General features: G+C 41.6%; 1 protein-coding gene across 1 annotated transcript in view; it reads left to right on the forward strand.

Annotated features, from left to right (window-relative positions):
- The window catches only part of klf8 (Kruppel-like factor 8), a gene marked incomplete at its 5' end in the record, with an annotated part of 34171 nt that extends 15434 nt beyond the window's left edge, over positions 1 to 18737 (forward strand). The window contains 5 exon segments of the mRNA XM_024263609.1: positions 4445 to 4693; positions 4772 to 5006; positions 12397 to 12508; positions 15731 to 15870; positions 16702 to 18737. Coding sequence (XP_024119377.1) covers positions 4445 to 4693; positions 4772 to 5006; positions 12397 to 12508; positions 15731 to 15870; positions 16702 to 16883 — 918 coding nt within the window.
- Between the last annotated feature and the right edge of the window lie 559 nt (positions 18738 to 19296).

The raw sequence follows: 19296 nt of genomic DNA on the forward strand, positions 1-19296 counted from the left end.
TTTTTTAGGGTTCAGCAAAATCCAATTTGAAAAGGCTTGAAGAAATAGGTCATTGAAAACATCATCGCACTGTTATTTACTCAGAAATGCAAGAAGCTGCAATGATGTATTAAAAAAATGAATTAGTCCAAGCAGGATCAGGTCAGGATGGAATACAAACAATACTTCGCACTGAGTGTGGTCTGAGCAGTGCTCAAGTGTCCTGGCTGGTGTGGAGACATCCAGACAGTGTGTGCTGGGGTTGATGGGAGATTGAGGGCAGTCAGTACTCAGGATGATTGAAGTTTGATCCAGTATGTGTCCTAGGACAAGACCCTTTATGCTACTGCCTAACTATGTAGCTACATGTGGGTGTCCCTGTGGCGGTCCCCAGCCCGGATAAAGTATAGGGTTGTGTCAGGAAGGTGCATCCGACTACCAAGCCATCTGTGCTTGATCGCTATAGTGACCCCTGTCTAGGTGTGCCGAACGGTGAACAACAATAACAGTGACATATCTTGAAATGTCACTGAGGAAGACTCAGTCGTAGAGAATGATACAACCCTAAAAAATAGGTTTAAATCATTCTATTAAAGCTTAATAGCTTTAATAGCTTTAATAGAATAGCTTACTTAAGATTTATTTTATATTTTAGACGTCTATGAACTTCACAGTCTAAAAAAATAATTCTCTAACTATAGTTCCCCAAACTGTGAGCCGTGGAGGCTTGTATACATCCGTTTTATTGCAACTAAGTGTAATTGAATGCAGTCGCTTATCACCCAAACAGAGTTTTTGCTGCAGGAGAAGACTTATGATTTCAAATTATTTCTCTGCACAACAATAATACCGCGCTTTAACTTGAACTCGCAGCTTTGCAGCTTCTGACATGAACAGAAGAATCATGCGTGAAAGCATGCAGCCTCTTCTGCCTCGTAAAGAAAGCCCAGCCCTCCACACGCGCGCTAAATATTGTCATACATCATACGCACTGTTCCACGCTAACGGCCCTCTGTGGGCAAACTGATAACGGAGGTTTATTGCCCCGTTAATCACTCATTACTTTACCGGCATGAATTGTGGTGCGAGTTCAGAGCGATTAAAACCCTTTTGGACGCCGTATTTCTTTGTCTGTGCCATGCTGCTGCAGTCCCAGCTGCTCCCTGCATCCATTCAAGTTAAAGATCACATGAATTAATTGCAAGGCAAGGACTGGGTGACCCATTTTATGATGGAGCAGTTAAACGGAGAAGTGTAGGGGAGGAAGAGCGAGCCTCCATAGCAACGCATGTCACCCAGCAGAGACTTTTGGATAATTCGTTTGAAGTGTTTTTATTTATTTTGTCTAATTGTTGCACGTCTTTAATATTGCAGAGACTCTAAACCTAATTAATGCAAATAGTTTGGGCGTTTTTAGGTTATTTTTATTTACTTGATTCTAATTCAATGGAATAAAAGAGATGAATTCTAAGAACTTTGACAGATAGTCTGGATGTATGAATATAAGACGATTTTTAGTGATTCCCTCCTCACAGAAAGAGTTCTTTCTCTGCTCGGATCCAGAGAGGCTTCCAGTTCCGCCAGATTCAGCCTCTTTTCTCAGAAATGTTATCGGAGCATGGGTGAGCGGAGCAGAAATGGAAAAATACGAGAGTGAGTGGGCAGAGACGCCGCCACGGAGGGATGAGAGGGTGAGGCAGCGAGGGTGTGGTTGCTGGAGAGATGCTGGAGGACGGGAGGCGGGGGCGTGAGAGAGGGAAAAGGTGAAAGAGGTGTGGTTGGGATGAAGAGGAAGATAAAAAGGAGGGAAAGAGTGGATGGCAAGGTGGGGTTGAAAGGATGGGTAAATTGGGAGGGATAACGAAGGGAGTTGGTGGTAGGTGGGGAACAAGTGGAAAACATGGAGTCAGCTGATAGCTCCCAGTTTCCATGGCAACGCTAGCCCTTTCCCACCCACTCTGTCTTTCTCTCCCTTTTTTTCCTTTTCTCCCCTGCCTCACCCACTCCTTTACTTCTTTCACACCAAATTTTCTTTTTTTTTGCTTCCTTTTTTTCATAATCACTTTATAGCTTTTTCCACTGATCTCCTTTTTCTTCTTCTATCTTTTCTCTGTTTGTGAACGCTCATTCAGTTCCACTGAACCTTGGCCAAATGTTTGCTGTATGCATTTCCTTTCCTTTCACCTTTTCTCCTCCCTTCTTGTCTCCCTTTTCCTTTATTTATGATGTCAAAACAGTTTAGGACCAGAACTCTCTGCAAAACGTTCCTGCACAGCCTCTGCCGCCGAACGGCGAATTGCATTAAACAAAACGGGGGGAAAAAACGCAAAATGTCAGAAATTGTTTGGAAAAGTGACTGTAAACTCAAGAAGTCCTATTTGCATGTCTAACGGTTTGCTCACAGCTAAACGGGAAGGGCTTCCTCCACCGTTGAAAGCTCCACTGATAAATGGGTGTAGCAGATCTCCACCCTTCTTCTCACCCAGAGCCAAACAGCGCTCAGCTGAACTGGACCGAGGCCAACTGGCCGGCCACCCGGCCCTTCCTCTTTTCGCCGCTCTCTCAGTCAGTACCAGCCTCTCTTCATACCCATGCAGCCCTTCTGTCTGTCTCACTTTCTCTCTCCCACAGCGAGCCACACAGCCGCCATTGTTCCCTGTACTTTGGCGCTGCACGGCGGCTAGCGAGGCGGTCGGGGCGCTCCTTTTGCTCTGAGGAAAACTGGGGCGCAGCGTGTGGAAAAGACTGATGCAGGCTGGCTGAGAGTGTTTATCTGGGAGGAAGCAGCTCCTCAAAGCAAACATGAACGTTTCTATCCTCTGAAAAAGGAGGTCAGACCATGAAAGATACATGTTCGGGTCTGAGCTGCTCACAGAAGTGTTTCTGAACCAGAAACCGAGGCTGCATGCCTTTAGCTTGGCTCTGCCGGTTTCTCATGGGGGGTCTCCATGGAGACGTGGGGTTTCAAACCATTACTTTTGCAAAACAGATCAGAATTAATTGCTTTGGATGCAAGATGTTTTGCTGTTTGATTTCTGATTTGAAATTCACCTTTAAATCAGCGTCCATACTATTGACTGTACATGAGAACTGGATTGAGTGACCCCTCCCCCCGCGTTCCAAACAGGAAGTGGCTCCAAGAAGTCAAGACTTCTTTAGAGAACTAAACATTCATTCTATTGGTCAGAATAACCATTTTAGATCTGATACCTTTTCTTGACATCTTCTTGATCCTAATTTTTCAACATTTTTTTCTGTAGTTCAAGTTATAAACCAACGAGTCAGTTGCCTCAATCAAAGTAGGTGGAGCCTGCCGGCCCCCACATCCAAGATTCACATTTGATTGACAGATTTTGTGTAATCCACTTTCAAGTGGTAGGGGTGTGGCCTTCCAAAAAGCTCACTCCTTATGGGTCAGACTGGTTGCCATAGAAACGTTGCCTCCTTGGACCAATCTCTGATTGCTGATGACATCCAGCTCCCACATCGGGGTGTTTGTATTGCAAAAAAATGGCAACTCGATTGACTAGTTGGAACTAGAAGAAACCATTTTGACGTCACACTCACTTGGTCCAATTCTCATATACAGTAATTGGTTCCACTCCAAGTTTTTTATTTAAAAAAAGAGGACATCTTTCTTTATTTGTGACTTTTTTTCCATACTATAGAAACGTTCTTCATCTGTCTGACTTTGCAGTAACTAGAGTGAACCAAAAACAACCAAGTGAGTGTGGACGGTTTCATCGTTGTCATGAGATGTATTCAGACCGGGAAAGTCCGTTGGTTCGGATCAAGTCCTGAAGGTTGTATTCAGACAATACTGAATTCAGACATCCTGTATTCAGTCTGGCTTTTACAGGATGTTTCTGTTTTGGACCAAACTTTCTACACAAAACCACTTGACTAAAGATCTCTTCAGTTATTGGCCAACAGTGATGAGGGCGGGTCAGTACAAAAAGAGAAAGATGGAGGTTCTACGCTCTGACAAGTAATCAGTTGGACCAATGACTTCCTTTTTGCTAACAGGACTATCAATGCTTTACACTTGTCCACAGCTCACCGATTTCCTCTTTCCTAACGTGTTTATCGCTGGCTACGGCGGCCGTTTGGTTCAGTTATTTTGCCCTCGAAGCGCATTCAGACTGAGGAATCTCAGAGTGAAGAAAGTTGAAAACAAACTGAAAGATGGATCTGAGAGTGGTCCCTGGTCCCGGACTAGGATTCATTTCTGCGTATTCAGACGGAAATTTTGTTCCAGTTTATTGGGGGAAATGAAGGTTCACAAAGTGGACCAAATGTGTCCAGTCTGAATGCAACCAGTTTCTGTTGAACAGTTTTTGTAGTTTCCCCACAACACTGAGACATTTAGAATAAATCTATAATCAATCGTTCCAAACTTCCCAACGTGTGGCCATTTTTTCACTTTCCTCAAACTGTTTTCTTGTCTTCCTGTTCCTCCCAACAGGCCAATGTAGGTGATGATTGTTCACAGCCAACAGACCTGAAGGTGAAGTCTGAATGCAAGACAGAACCCAGTTCCCCTCAGCCGAGCCCCACCGAGGACCAGACCGAGCCCGTCGACCTCTCGCTCAACAAGCCGCGCTCCTCTTCCACAGCCAACCCCACAGCCAACCCGTCGCCCGGCACCGCTGTGACGCAGCCCAGCCTCCCGGCGACGCCGGTCCCCTCTGCGGTACAATCCATAGGCTCCATGGTAACCACCACTTTTAATCTAGCAGAAGGTGATGCAGCGGAGAGTTGGCTCCAATCTGCCGGTCTTCTTCTCCTCCAGGTCCTCTCTCCGGGCTCCATCTTAGCCACACAGGGTGCAGGAGGTCAGCAGATCCTCCACGTCATCCACACAATCCCTTCGGTCACCATGCCGAGCAAGGTCGGCCAGTTGCAGACCATCCCTGTGGTGGTGCAGTCGCTGCCCGTCGTCTACACCACCGTGCCTCCCGATGGCGTCGCCACGGCCGCCATCACAGTGCCGCTCATCGGCAGCGACGGGCGCTCAGAAGGTTCCGGTGAGTCAAAACATGCTGGTGTCGCTACTTCAACCAAATGTCTTGGAACAGGAAGTAGAATTAATTAAAATGAGTCAAACTTCTCGAAAGATATTTGCAGTGAACTTCAGTAAAGCCACTTTCTGAACTTATTGATTAACATCGACTTTAATAACATCAAGTCCACAATGCTGACAGAAAACTCTATCAAATCTATTCCACAAAGTACGGCTACGCAAACATCTTTGGATCCTTATTTCTCTTATGAATCCAAAAAGCTGTGACTCCATCCTCTCACATGTTTGTTTTAAAAACCGTATCAATTGATTAACTTGTTGGGACAGATGATCGCAGAACAAATGTTCTCCCTTTTACATTTGTCCGTCAATGCATCTAGTTATTGATTAGGCAACCTGAAATCTTTAGGCAGTTCATCAAAGAAGTGGAAGCCTGTTTTACCAGTTAGTCTATAAGCCAGGTTTCTCAAACTCAGTTTACCATGGGGCCACTGAAGGCAGAGTCTGGTTAAGGCTGGGCCATATGGGGTTCCATTTGGGCCAAAAATATGTTTTTGCGTCCACTGTCTATGTCTTGGGTCCATTGTCTATGTCTTTTGTCCGTTGTCTATGTCTTTGGTCTGTTATCTTTGTCTTTGGATCATTGTCTATGTCTTTTGTCCGTTGTCTATGTCTTGGGTCCATTGTCTATGTCTACTGAACAAGTTTATTGAACATTTGTTCATGTCTATGTACTACTAACCAATATCTTCTGCATGTCCTGTGAAACTACAGGAGGTAATGACGCTAGAAACTGTTGCTAAGGACTTTTCTGACGACCAGATCCAATGCCAATAACAAATGCAAAGTTTTAAACATAAAGCAAGCCGAAACAATACAAAGCTGTCATCAAGGAAACATGGACATGCAGAAGATATTTCTTAGTAGACATTGAACTTTTCATATTAAGGCTTGGGCTGCAAAATGGCCCTTCAGTATGAGACCTCTGGTCTAAGTGGATGTTTCTCTTCTCATTGGGGTTCGCTTAAGGACGTTCACTCACTTCCTGGAGCAAGTGATTCTAACCTGATGACAGACAAACTCTGACTGTGGAGAGGCACAGACTAAAACTGTTCACCAATTTATCATCAAGTTTTACATGAACCAAGAGGAGAATCTGATGGAAGTCATTTTCTGTCTGTCGTAGTGTTCACAGACATTCCTCAAAGACCAATTTGGACAAAATGGACAAAGTTCTGCTGAATGCAAACCAGAGCTTGTTTTACCGCCAACGCCACGATGGAAAAGTCAGGCCCCAACATGACCAGCCAGTCCATTAGAAATAAGCTGTTTGGTTACGGCTTTCATCTGCGTTTCATGACGTGGTCATTGTTGTTTAACTTAGTCAGGTGTTCGCTTCAGTCAAAAGACGACACAAAGAAGTCGTCAGTCAGCCGTCACCGGTGGATTTCTCTTCTTAGTTGGCAAACATGACGGTGCAGCTTTAGCTGTAATAAATGTAGGTTCAGAAAACACCGTTTAATGACTTCTTCACACGCTCCTTTACAGCGGACGGCTTTCTCATCAGAGGACTTCTTTTGAAATGGGTTCAGGCTGGATCAAAGTCTTATCTGGACTTCTTACATCATCAAATCCGGATTTTCTTTACAGAATACAGTTTTTAAAACTTTTGGAGGACTCAAAAGACACTGAAGCCACAACAACACTGTGTGGATGGAGGAGGACTGGGCATTTTGATAACGGGAGAATGCGATCTGGCTTCGATCTGGCTTCCATGTTTACTGAAAGTAACAGGAAAAATACTGAACTAGAACCTCACTGGGATCTGGCAACATGGATTTAATAGAAAACCTGCAAATTAGTGACAGTTTTCACCATAAATAACATTAAATTGATAACACACAAATGTTGCACAAACGTTCAGCAAAAAGTGGACAAAAATATTTTCATTTTTTACTTGTTGTCCAATATTTGCAAGACAACATTTGCTTTTGTCCTCAATCATTCATTTTTTAGCTTCATTGGTCCATAAAATCAGAGATTCCTTTCTATTTGTTTAAATTTTCTTAAACTAAGAAATGAAAATAATTACCAAACATTTAGATGTTTGAATGGATGAAGCTTTATTTGTCATATCCAGAATAAACACGAGGTCAACAGTTTGACCTTGCAACAATACAGACATAGAAAATGATCAAATATAATAGAGCACAAGACATATATTTGGAAAACTTTATTAGGAACGAGGCAGAAAAGGTGAAGTACCATGTACAAATATGAAGTAAAGTATATTTTTTTTGCCACTTATGAGGTTTTTTTTTAGCCACGCCTCCCTTATTGTCTTTTATTTTAAAAAGCTCAAACAATGTTTGAATAAGTGGTGAAGACATTAAGATAATTTCATTTGTAAGTATTTTTGAATTACATTTAGTACATCTAAGAGTAAATTCTTAGTTATATGCAGATTTAAGTGCTGAAGGGTTTTTTTGAGTTGTTCTTTCCGTAGAGGGTCATAGAGAGGAGTGGCTGCATCTTAAGGGGAGCGCAGGTGTGTAAATCTACACACCTTAAAGGACATTATGAAAATGGAACGTACCATTGTCGTGTGTAGTAATTCCATTTTATTTATATTATTGCCCAATATCACAAAAGAATTGACTCATTGGGCTTTACGCCGGTAACAATACGGAAGGTCAGTCATAAAATATAAACAATAGCTAAGATATAAACAGACTAAATATGTTTCCCGCAGCACGCCCATAGAAAAACCCTGAGTGGTCTACGACCTATCTACAGGTTTGACCATTTTTCGCCCACAGCAGCCCGTATCCACCCATCACGACATTTGGGTGTAACGCTTTAGGAACATTCCAAAAACGGATTTCTCTTCGGTTCTGATCCTGGTTTTCGTGGCATCAAGCAGGACGAAGCTTAGAGCAGCTGAGGCTACAAATCTCTTTTATCCAGCTGTCAGTAACGCAGTAAACATGCTTGATTCCCTCTGCTGGTCTTTTCTCTGAATGAAGATGGTTTCAAACTCTTGTTTTACTGTGAAACTGGTTTCTTAATCTCTGTTCTTATTGGTCAGTGGTGACACCGGTACAGATGTCTGGTCTGTGTAACAGGAATTTTTACTTGTTCTTGTAGCACTTTGTAGTGTTTCATATTGACACGCCCTAGAGGTCGTCTCCACTGACATAACAGGTTATAATTTCATCAAACAGTTTTGCTCCAGTATGACGAGCTTTAGTCGGGTTCACTGTTCAGAGCTGGGAACAAATACACGGACACGCCCTCTGGTCACATGACTTGATTGATCCAGATGCAGGTTTTCTGGTCGTCTTTTTCAGGTGGGTCGTCATCAAAGCTCCGCCCTTCTGATGATAGGTAAATGAAGGGAGTCTAAAGCAGACTGCTTGATTACCAATCGAACACTTTTGTGATTTTAAATATTAAATAAATCAATAAAGTTTAGAAATATTTGCCCTCAACATTCCTCTAGGACCTTAGATCTCATTACAGTTGTTTATGGTAATAATAAAGTTTACTTCTATTGTGAAGTTGTTTGTTTTATGTTAGAGTAAATAAACTGACAGGAAATTGCACTAAGCCACCTAGTGGTTACATGTTGAACTGACCTGGTTCCAGTTTGGTATTTTTCCACCTGAACCGGGTCATTCAGGGTCACACTCTGTTTGAAGGCAGAATATGAACAGTCAGTGAGTACAATCAGCAAAACATATTAAATTCAGGTGAAATATGATGAAATACACAATGAAAAATATCAACATGTAATCAATAAAATAGCAAAATGACAGAAGTATAAATGTACAATGTGGAAATGAGGAAGAATTCACAAAAATGTCTAAATAAAAAGTTATGTGGTTGGATTTAAAATCTGCTTGTGATGACATGGATAAAAAATGAACAGCTGTAATTAGTTCTTATCATTAGTTTTTAATTAAAACAGAAAATATTTAAAGTTTTCAAAGTTAAATTTAGTGTAACTTTTAGAACTTTCACCTAAAAAAGAAAACTCTAATTGACTGAAATACGTCGTCTTATCATTACCTTCATACCTCTTTGTGTATTTTCTGTTGGTTTCTTGTTGTTTTTTACCTTCACGTAGTATTTGTACTAAACTGACACATATGAAACATTCACCTGGGTCATAATTTGTTCTTCTAGTCTATCAGGTGTCAGAAATCAAGTGTAGGTTGTGGTATTTCTCTGTTTGGGTCAAATCTGTCAAATTCACATTTTTAGATTAAAAATGGTCATTTTAGAGAATAAATGTCAGGATTGTGTTTCATTAAGGTTTGGGTTACATTTCTGCTGCTGTGAAATAGAGCTGTCATTCAGGATTTATTATCCGTACCGCTTTCATAGTTATGGATGTTTGGGGCTTTAAATTTAAAAAAGTAATAAATAAATAAATCCAATAACTGTTTTGTTTCATAAAATAACTAAAACGTTTGCCACAATTGACTTTAATTTCTAAGTAAAAGTATAATCTATATTATTTATTCTTTTATTTTACAGATAAGCACAATATTTCCCGTTCTACTGCCTCCATAAATCTAGATTATAGAACATGGATTGATATAAAGATCTATTAACACCTCAAATCATTTAATCTGTGGGATTTAATTCTGTAATTTTGAGCAGTGGTTTGTAGGAAACATTATTAAAAGCTGCTTTGGGAACAGTAAAGCATGTCAGTTTATTAAAGTCAGCTCGAGTCTCGTGAAGGAGACCGACGTGTTGATTAATGTGTTTATATGAACAAAAACAGATCAATTCCAGTTCAGTTAGAAACAAACTCTCCCAGGAGACTCTATATTCTATATTCATGTGAAAGTTTATTTAAGGCTTTATTTAACATTAAATGTGGAATTTAAAAATTAAGACATTTTTTTTTGCTCAAACAAAATTTAGAATAAAATGTCTGGATGGGTTGAATTTCTAATTTTTGTCTGCTCTGAGTAAAACCCAAAGAGTGAAGATGGTGAAGGAGGAGCGGTTTCTGTTTGCCTTTGCGGTGGGAGTTGTAGAGGTGGGTGCAGACGGCGGGCGGTGGGCGGTTGATGTGGAGGTGGGAGGGTCCAGCAGGAAGGATGAGGGAGGAGAGGGTGCAGGGATGGAAGGCACAGGAGGCGTTGCTCCTCTGAAACCTGAAGGCTGCAGTGGTGGAGGTAATTGTCTCCGGAGACAAAGACTACCCCTTCTTCTGCCATGTGACCCCCCCACACAGAGACTCCGTCCAAATTCCTGGCATCACCCCCCCTCCCGTCCTCTGGTCTCTTCAGGCTTTGAACAGCACGTCTTCTGCATTCCTGCAGGCGGAACACACATGGGGGAGGGGGCACTTTTTTAGACTTCACAATTAAAATGTTTCCTGATCTATTTTACCAATAAAAGTCAAGAATTTCATCAGAAACAAATAATTTGCGTAAAACAGTAATAAACCAAAACAGTAAATCAACTTTTTTTGGCTGTTAACTGCTTTAAATGGGGCTTTTAAAGTGAGTTCTGTCTGTGTGCTGCCCCCTACAGGTTGAAATGAGGTATTACAATTCAATTTTGTGATTGGTCGACTGGTGTAAGTCTCACGTCATTTCAGAAGTTTCACGTCATCATGCTCTGCTCCAGTATAAAGGCCCCGCCCATCAGTGATTCCGTAACGGTCGGTTATTATCACGTTAGCTTTAGCATGGCGAGCCTTCAGGTGTCAAAAATCTATTGGCTAGCACAACATTCCTGTAGACTTGGAATTTAGGGAACAGAGGTTCAGTGCTGTCCAGTGAACGTTTCACTCGGGACTGTTAGCTTAATATGTTAGCCTTTATTAGTTTATGATGCTAGCATCATTTTACCGCTGAAACACGGATGACCTCCAGTCTGGACCGTGAGCGCCGGCCTCGGGAGAAGGTTGAGGAGAAAAATCCTCAACCTCCACCTCTCTCTGCTTGGTATCCCTCTCCATATTGAAGACGCTAAGTGACTACGTTAGCCTCAAGCTAACCTCACTGTCAATCACAGATCCAGACCACACCTCCCCCACTCAGACCGCCCCCTTTTCTTTGCATTTTTCAAATCTGGGCTGAGAGTGAAGTCTGTTGTGTTACCCTTTAAGTTTACAAAGTTAGACTTACGTTTTTTGCCTTTGACTTTACGAAGAGGCGGCCATCTTGAATTTTTAAAAATCCCCTTTAGTACTTTCTGCAGATTTAAACTCATCATAGGAATTTCAATCTATCGCCTCCTAAATTTTCCAGCATCATTGGTAAGATATTTGGGAAAAAATATGGAAATTAGAATTTTGTAGATTTTAAACAGTGTTAGCATGGAAAACTTTATCAACATATCGGGAAAATCCCTGGCTCAAGGTGAGCAAAATGAAATGACATACAAGATAAACATATTAGAAATGTGGGCGTGGTTAACAAAAATCCTCCGTTGCCAAGGAAATCCAAAAATGTACTTTTGATGATTCTTCTAAAAATGACATAAACCTGTTCGTCATCCAAAGGGGATAAAAAAATGAAATGGTTGCTATGGAGATAAACCCCATAGAAAAGCTGCCGTCTTTCAAAAATGATTTGGTCACATGTAGCTCTGACCAGGAAGACAAGGCCGAAGGAAAGAATGCAAACAACGCTGCTGGTCGCTTTAATTCAATGTTATTTTTTGTAACAGATCAAACTAAAGAAATGTAACTTAGTTTTTACATGCAGACGTGGTAGAGCTCAGAAAACCTGGAGGACATCAACCAGAGCGTTCCGTCGCCTCCAGAGAGATGTCTTTTGCTTAATTGCTAATTAGCATCTGCGAGTTTATTAACATCTGTTCACATTATTGTCCTCCTGCTCCGACTTTGTGAAGGAGAAGGGATGGAGAGAGGAACAAAAGGAGGAAAAACTTATAGAAAACAATAAAGGTTTACGGAAATATGGAAATGAAGAAAAATATCCAACATGAGGAAAGGAGGAAGAAAATCCCTAAAAAGCAGAAAACAGGACAAGATAAACAAAAAGAAATGAGGGGCAAATGAACAAATCAATATGAGAAAATGATCTTAAGAAGTATATACATTATAAAAGAGGGAACAAATGGAAAAAAATATATTAAAATTGAATAAAATGAGTACAAAATCCAGAAAGATGTGGATTCAGGCAGAACAATCCCGCAGGTAGACGGCCCTCTGAGGGGAAACTTCCCCAATACACACTCCCAGTCTTCGTCTGATCAGGTTTCTCACATGGTTCCTCCGCTGCTTCCCAATCAACCCCCTGCAGGTCAGCCGGGTCTCCATCCATGCTTTCTGCTTTGTTCCTAATCTCATGGAGTTTCTTCAAACCGTTGACATCTGCCCTCCTTTTCTCCCCCTACAGTTCGTATTAAACCGGGCTCGACGTCTCCGGTGGAGTACCAGACCGACAGCGAGGCGGAGAGCGGGACAGAGTCCAGATCGCCCTCGCTGAGCGCCCAAAGCCTGGACGCAGGGTGAGTCACGCCGCCCTGGAGGCTGGACTGATGGTTCTGTGAACCCCTCACAGACTGCTGTTGACATTTATTCTTATTCCATCATACATGTGAGGTCGTCTCACGCTAACGGAAGGATTTATTTATCACTTTTTGGTTTGAGGATAAAGAATATTTGGATACAAATCACAAATGTTTTTTTAAAATGTTGTTTCTAATGTAACTGGGATTTCTGAGCTTCATTATTTGATGGTTCAACTGTGAAATAGCTTAGAAAGTGATGCATTCTGGGTAATAGAAATAGGGCTGGGTATCGCCAATAACTTGCAAGCATTGATTCAATTCAGATTTTTTTCAATTCTTTCAATCCGCTCAATTCAATTCAATTTTGAGTTTACACATTTAATCACATCTGTTTATAAATACATTAATAATCTATATATGTTTTTAAGATATTCATATTAATCTGATACTATTAACATACTGTAAATGTATTAGTGAAATTATAATGAGACTGTCAATATCATACAGTGTTGCATGAATTCTCAAACAGAAGCTCCAACTATTGCTCTGCCTCTTCTGGAGGTCGTTTCAGTTTGGCCACTAGGGGGCGATCACGCTACAGCATTGCACCTTATTCCAGAAGAAGAAGAAAGAATGAGTAAAAAACAATGTCATAGACCACAGATGGTTACATTAAAAATATTTCCTTGAAAGAGTTTGGAACACTCCTGCCTATGAGTTTATAAAGATGATATTTAGTCAGCAATGTATGTTTAGGTCAACCAAGTGCTAGCGTTAGCATTAGCTATTATATTTATTATTATTATAATTATATGTTAGCATCAAGTGGTCTTTAGCTTTAGTCTGATCTCTACTTTTATGGATCGGCCGAGCGTTAGCATTTGCTGTCCTATGGGGAATTCCATTATACGTTAGCATCAAGCTAGCGGACTTTAGCATGATTGGTTAGATCGATTCAGATCGATTAATTGATTTTACCAACCCAGCCCTAAATTAAAACACTTACGGAGAAAAACCTTACAGATGTGGTGCTTTTTTCATGTAAAATGTGACATAAAGTGAGAAAGTTCGTGTTTTTATGAGGACTGTGAACATTAACGCACGTGATTGATCAAAAAGAATTAACACCTTAATATGTGTTAATTCAGATTAATCACTTTAACTCGGCGGTTGAGGCTTCCATGGTGTGCATTTAAACATTTTGTTGGGTATTATACCGCTTATACCATGGTCGGTTATTAAAGAAATAAATATTCAATCGGTTTTTAGTACTTTTTTCTTGCTATTTTTGTGGTTTAGATCACTTTTTCACAAAAAGCGAACTATTTGATCCATGGTTCAGTGCCATATTGTACAAATACATTTTACCTGGTAAAACATTGTGATAAATCGTGATTAATCCCAACACAAAAGTGCGATTAATCAGATTTTTTTTTTAATCAGTTGACAGCAGTAATTAAAAATAAATGTTCTAAATCTAGAGTTTTGTGTGTGATTTCATATTGTTATCATTCACAGATAATATTGAGACAAAAAAAAATTATAGCAATTAATCGCGATAATTTTTTTCCAGGTTTGCGATTAATTAGTTAATTTCTTTAATCGATTCCCGGGCCTAGTTTTTATTTGTTTATAAAGGTTCAGGTACAGAAACAACAATAAAAACATGACAGTCCTGAAGTTTAAGCTCAAACTAAAACATCAGCTAGCCAAGAAATACCGTCTGCAATTACGTTATACAATTGACCAGCAGGATTTATGGTGGATTTAATTGATACACGCCTATTTTAGGGTGGAGATATTCAGCATCTTTACCTACGATCTTCGCCCTGCACTCAAACCTTTTTCTCTTTCCTGATCATTTTCCTCAGGATGATTTTATCAAACAAATTTACAGAGAAAGATTTTTTGCTTAAAAGCACAAATTGGGGAAAAAAAGGTTTAAGGTTCAACAATAAACATTAAAGTGTTCCGCGGTGAGCTAAAGCAGGACACGACCTGGAGGCGAAACCCTGAGGCGCCTCTGACCAATCGCAGTCCTCCACCATAAATCAGGCGTCGGTAAAACCGTTGACGGGACATAAATACCAGAATCCATGCGTGACATCAGCTGACCGTGGACTCCATAATACAAGTCAGCAGGGCTGGCCAGAGAGAGGCTAATGCGCAGCAGGGTTTTATGGGAAATTCGGTCTTAGTGTGGGTCACCTCCCTCGCCTGCAGGCTCCTGACTAATTACATTACTGCAGTGCTGCCATGACTGGATCCTTATATAAGCTTATATAACGCTCCGTACAGCAGAACACGCCGGAGACGCCCAGACTTTAACACAGGGAGACAAGAGTGCGCGCTTTCATGAAGAAGGTGGCGGCTTTCACGGTGAAGATGTTCAGAACCAGAAACATTTGGAGACCGCGACCTTTAAGAGTGATGTGTGAGAGGCTCCCGTATGTTTGAGAGGTGGGCCACGCCCAGTGGGTGTGGCTGCATCAACAGAAATTCAGGGTGCGGAGTCTGGTTTATTGCTGTAATCTAGTGTGTGTGTGTTCTTGTTTTTATGACCTCATGGGGTTTGGGTTCATTCAGCATCCTGTCCGGGACCACCATTTTCACAGCTTCCAGTGAGACAGAGAATAATCCTTAAAGGTCAGGTTTAAGTTAGAGGGAAGCACAACCCGGGAAAGGTCAAAGTTAGGCTGCAGAAAACCCACAGAAGCAAAGGCAACGTCCCAGTAAGGATAGCTGCACAAACTTGTGTGTGCATGTGTTGCTGGGCCTGGCAGTCCCAGAAGTGGAGCGTAAACAAGGTTACATAAGGAGCCTGCCATCACACCTCGTCCTAAAACAGCCAACAAAACCAAAGCACTTTTTACCTTTAATTTTGAATATCATTAACATATTTATGAACTTTATTAACTTGCTTAAACTCTCTACTTTCAGATGTGTTTTTATCCTGCAATTGACAAAACAAATGATCAGTTTATATCATATTTTTAGAGATTGAAAATACACAAAGAAGGACTTCTAAGTTTATTTAAAAAAAATAAGAACAAACAATTTAGGGGAAAACAAGAAGAGAAGGGTAATGGAGTTTCTTATTTTTCTGACTCTCTGCTGCCCTCTGCTGACCAAAGATGTAGATACTTGAATCGGACTGACTGCACCACAGAGTCCTCTTATTGTTTAGCAGTGATAACTCTCTCCTCTGACTCGTTCCAGGTCAGTTATGGACTTGGAGCCAGTCGATCCAGATTCTCTAGACCTCAAGAGGCGACGGATCCACATGTGCGACTATGAAGGCTGCAAAAAAGTTTACACCAAGAGCTCCCACCTCAAAGCCCACAGGAGAATACACACAGGTGAGAGCGCAGATCTATAGACCATAGATCGATAGATCAGTGCATCATTCTTTAAAAAGCAAATCATTTTACATCTAGTTTATAGTAATTAAAAAATCGTGCACCAATCTCTGAAAACAACTAAATATTACAATAAATAACTAAAAGTGCATCATTTAGTTATTCAAAACAAAAAAAAATCAATTAATAGTGTTCTGTAAATGTTGTTAAAACAAGGGTAATATTGAATAACAATAAAAACATGACATCATCACTCGTATAGCATTATTAAGGTGCATTCACACCCAACTTAAGGAGCGCCGCGGGAAAAGTAACAAACTCCTATTTGAGCTGGAATTTATTGAAGACAGGACACAACTGGAAGACATACGGTATTCTGCATCTAAAATGAAAGTTTTTTGCTGATTATCAGTGGACAAGGGGATACATTGAGAGTTATGTTAGTCTGGGGGCGGAGCTTGCAGCACAGACTCTTCCTGGAGGGAGCTGTTGGTATCGATCTTACATCAGCACATTTCCAACCGCTCGTTTGGTCTGATGGATTACTCTTAATGAACGGATCAAAATGCAACTTTGAGGTTCTTTATAGTGAGGAATGATCAGTAGAATGCATTTAAAACCTCAAAAAGTAGAATGTTCATGGTAGGACCCCTTTAAGGAGCAGCCAGTTCTGTATGGCCCCCCACGGGTCCGGATGACCCCAAAACCTGCAGTTCCGTACGGATCAACCTCCGTTTGAGGAATTGATGTCAAGTATCCACTTACAGTGGGATGTGATGTATTCCCAAATTCTGTAAGAATTCCCGCTGAGCCGTTCTTCTTTTGTTGCAGGAGAGAAACCCTACCACTGTACCTGGGAGGGCTGCACCTGGCGCTTTGCACGCTCAGACGAGCTCACCCGACATTTCCGCAAGCACACAGGAATCAAACCTTTCCGCTGCACTGAGTGCGACCGCTCCTTCTCCCGGTCCGACCACCTCTCCCTGCACCGCCGCCGCCACGTGATGATGTGAACCTCCTAACCAACTCCTCCCCGCCGATTCGGTCCTTCACAGCACATCGGCCCCGCCCCTCCCCACCTCACCAGCATTGACTTCATCCTGTTTGCAGACGACAACAAAAAAAGACGTTTGAAACGTGGCGGATTTTAGGGACGTCTTCATGTTTGCATGCACGTGCGGTGGAATCGTCCTCGCCGTCCATCCCGAGGAAGTCCTCTCTGTACAATCCAGAACTCTACGAGTCGTCACCGCCTGAAGGGAAGAGACTGAGGAGCGTCCAGGAAATCCATCCATCCTTTCCATCCATCCATCGGAGGAGAGGCGGGGACACAGCAGAGACCTTCAGTCTCTACTGGGGTGTCACTTCAGCTGCTCTTTTGGCCGTCCTGATCTCCTGGGAGGACCGACGGATCGATTCGTCTTCTTTGGGATTCACGTTCTGCTACATCTGTGCCCAGAGGCGGTTCAGCCCAGAAGTAGATCTAACGCTGGAGTTTGGATGAACTCTACAGTGATTGGATCGTACCATTTGTAAATGTGGGGGGGTTCGTCTGCATCCACAGCAGCTGAAGTGACATCTGTCCGTCCCCCTCCAACGATACAGTTTCAAGACTGTGAATTTAAATCAAGAATCTGATTTTGGGGTTTTTTGGTGGATCAGTCGCATTGTTGCCCCCCCCCCTCTATGATAACAGTATTTGCTTTGGATGTGTTGTTGTTTTAGGAAAAAAAGGCCTTCAGTCCTCGTTTTTTTCTTCTCTGCCATATTCTGAACAGAAAAAAAAAGTTTTTTTGGAGGAAAATGTTGAAAAATAGAAACGTAGAGAGGAGTGGTGGAAGGAGACGACTCCGGCAGGGAGGGGGGGACTTTTGTTCACGCGTGTGTGCGTGCGTGTGTGTGTTTGTGCATGTTTTAACGATAAAAAACACATTATCAGAGCAGATTTTTATGAGTGTGTGTTCCGGGCACCTGTTGTTGTTTTACCTCTTGCCCGTTGAGCCTTAATAACTGAAGTCAATCTGTAAGGGCAAATCCAGAGCCGCTGAGAGACGACGAGCCAGCACAAATCCAGCAACCTTTGACCTTTTTGTCCTTAAAAGAGAATTAAAAAAAAAGATTTAATGTTCTCTACGGAAAGAAAGAGAGCTTAAATTGAAGATACCTCCTACCTGCTGCCTTTAGCCCCTCCACCTGTCCGGCCGTCACCTCCACCCCCTCAGCAGTCGTCTTTCAGGGGTTCTGGGGAAACCAGGCACTGTGTCGGGCTGTCAGGGTCCATTGCGCCTGGGGTTTGAACCACGGGGAAACTAAGCGCTCTCCTCTCTAGCATTTTCAGCCCAGCGGGGGTCAGTTCTCCCAACCTCCACGCTAACACCTCTATGGGGTCAAATCAGGATCTTCTGAGGGGGCGGGGTCTGTAGGCTAACAGAAAACGTGTTTTCTCATTGCAGTTCTGTCTGCGATTGTTGTTAACACTGTTTTCTGTTGGAGAAAACAGTGTTTTCTTTTAGCAAAAGATTGTTTTACTATCAGAAGACATGTTAGCAAAACACCATTAGCAAAATGCAGTTTTTTCTGTTAGCAAAACTGTGTTTACATTAGCAAAAGACTGTTCTGCTAACAGCATTTTCTGTTAGCAAACACCATTAGCAAAACGCTGTTTTGTTGTGTTTCGCTAACAGTGTTTTCTGTTATCAAAACACTGTTTTACTAGCAGAGTTGTCTGTTAGTAAAACACTATTAGCAAAACAAAGTTAGCGAAACACTGTTTACATTTTGCTAAATGTAAACAGTGTTTCGCTAGCAGAAAACATTGCGTTTTGCTAAATGGCGTTTTCTGTTAACAAAACACAGTAAATATTCTTGTGTGTCTGAGAAAAGTGTAGAAGATGTGTAGTGAGGAGTCTCCATGTCCCTTTAGCCAATGAGCTCAAAGCCCCGCCCCCATTTATAATTAGGATCAGCTCAGCAGCGAAAACTCTGAATTGAAACTGAAAACAGAGAATTGAAAGAAAATATTGAAAATCAAAAAAAAAAAAATGGAAAGTTGAAAGTACAAATGAACATTATTTTTTAATTGGTAACAGTTTTAGGTCTTTTTTTTCAAGTCTCAAAAATTGTTGTTTTAATTTTTAATATTTTTTTAATATGTATTTTCAAGCTTAAAACTGCTTTAAAATTTTCAATCTGTTTTTTCGTTGACTTTCTCCTGGTTTGACCCCATTGACCTTGCTTTGGTTTTTTGACGCTCACATTCATCGTTTGGGATCTGACCTCCTCTGGCGCCGCTGGCCAACACAAGGTGTCCATGTCGTGTTCCTCGGCCCGATCCGGGCTGAACTCCATTATGCAACTCGGTGCAGACCTCCCTCCAAGTGCTGTTCTGAGCGCGGCCTCAAAAAGCTGAAAGGTTCCAAAGGGAGG

The sequence above is a fragment of the Oryzias melastigma genome, linkage group LG14 (assembly GCF_002922805.2).
Source record: "Oryzias melastigma strain HK-1 linkage group LG14, ASM292280v2, whole genome shotgun sequence".
In the NCBI taxonomy this organism is placed as follows: Eukaryota; Metazoa; Chordata; class Actinopteri; order Beloniformes; family Adrianichthyidae; genus Oryzias; species Oryzias melastigma.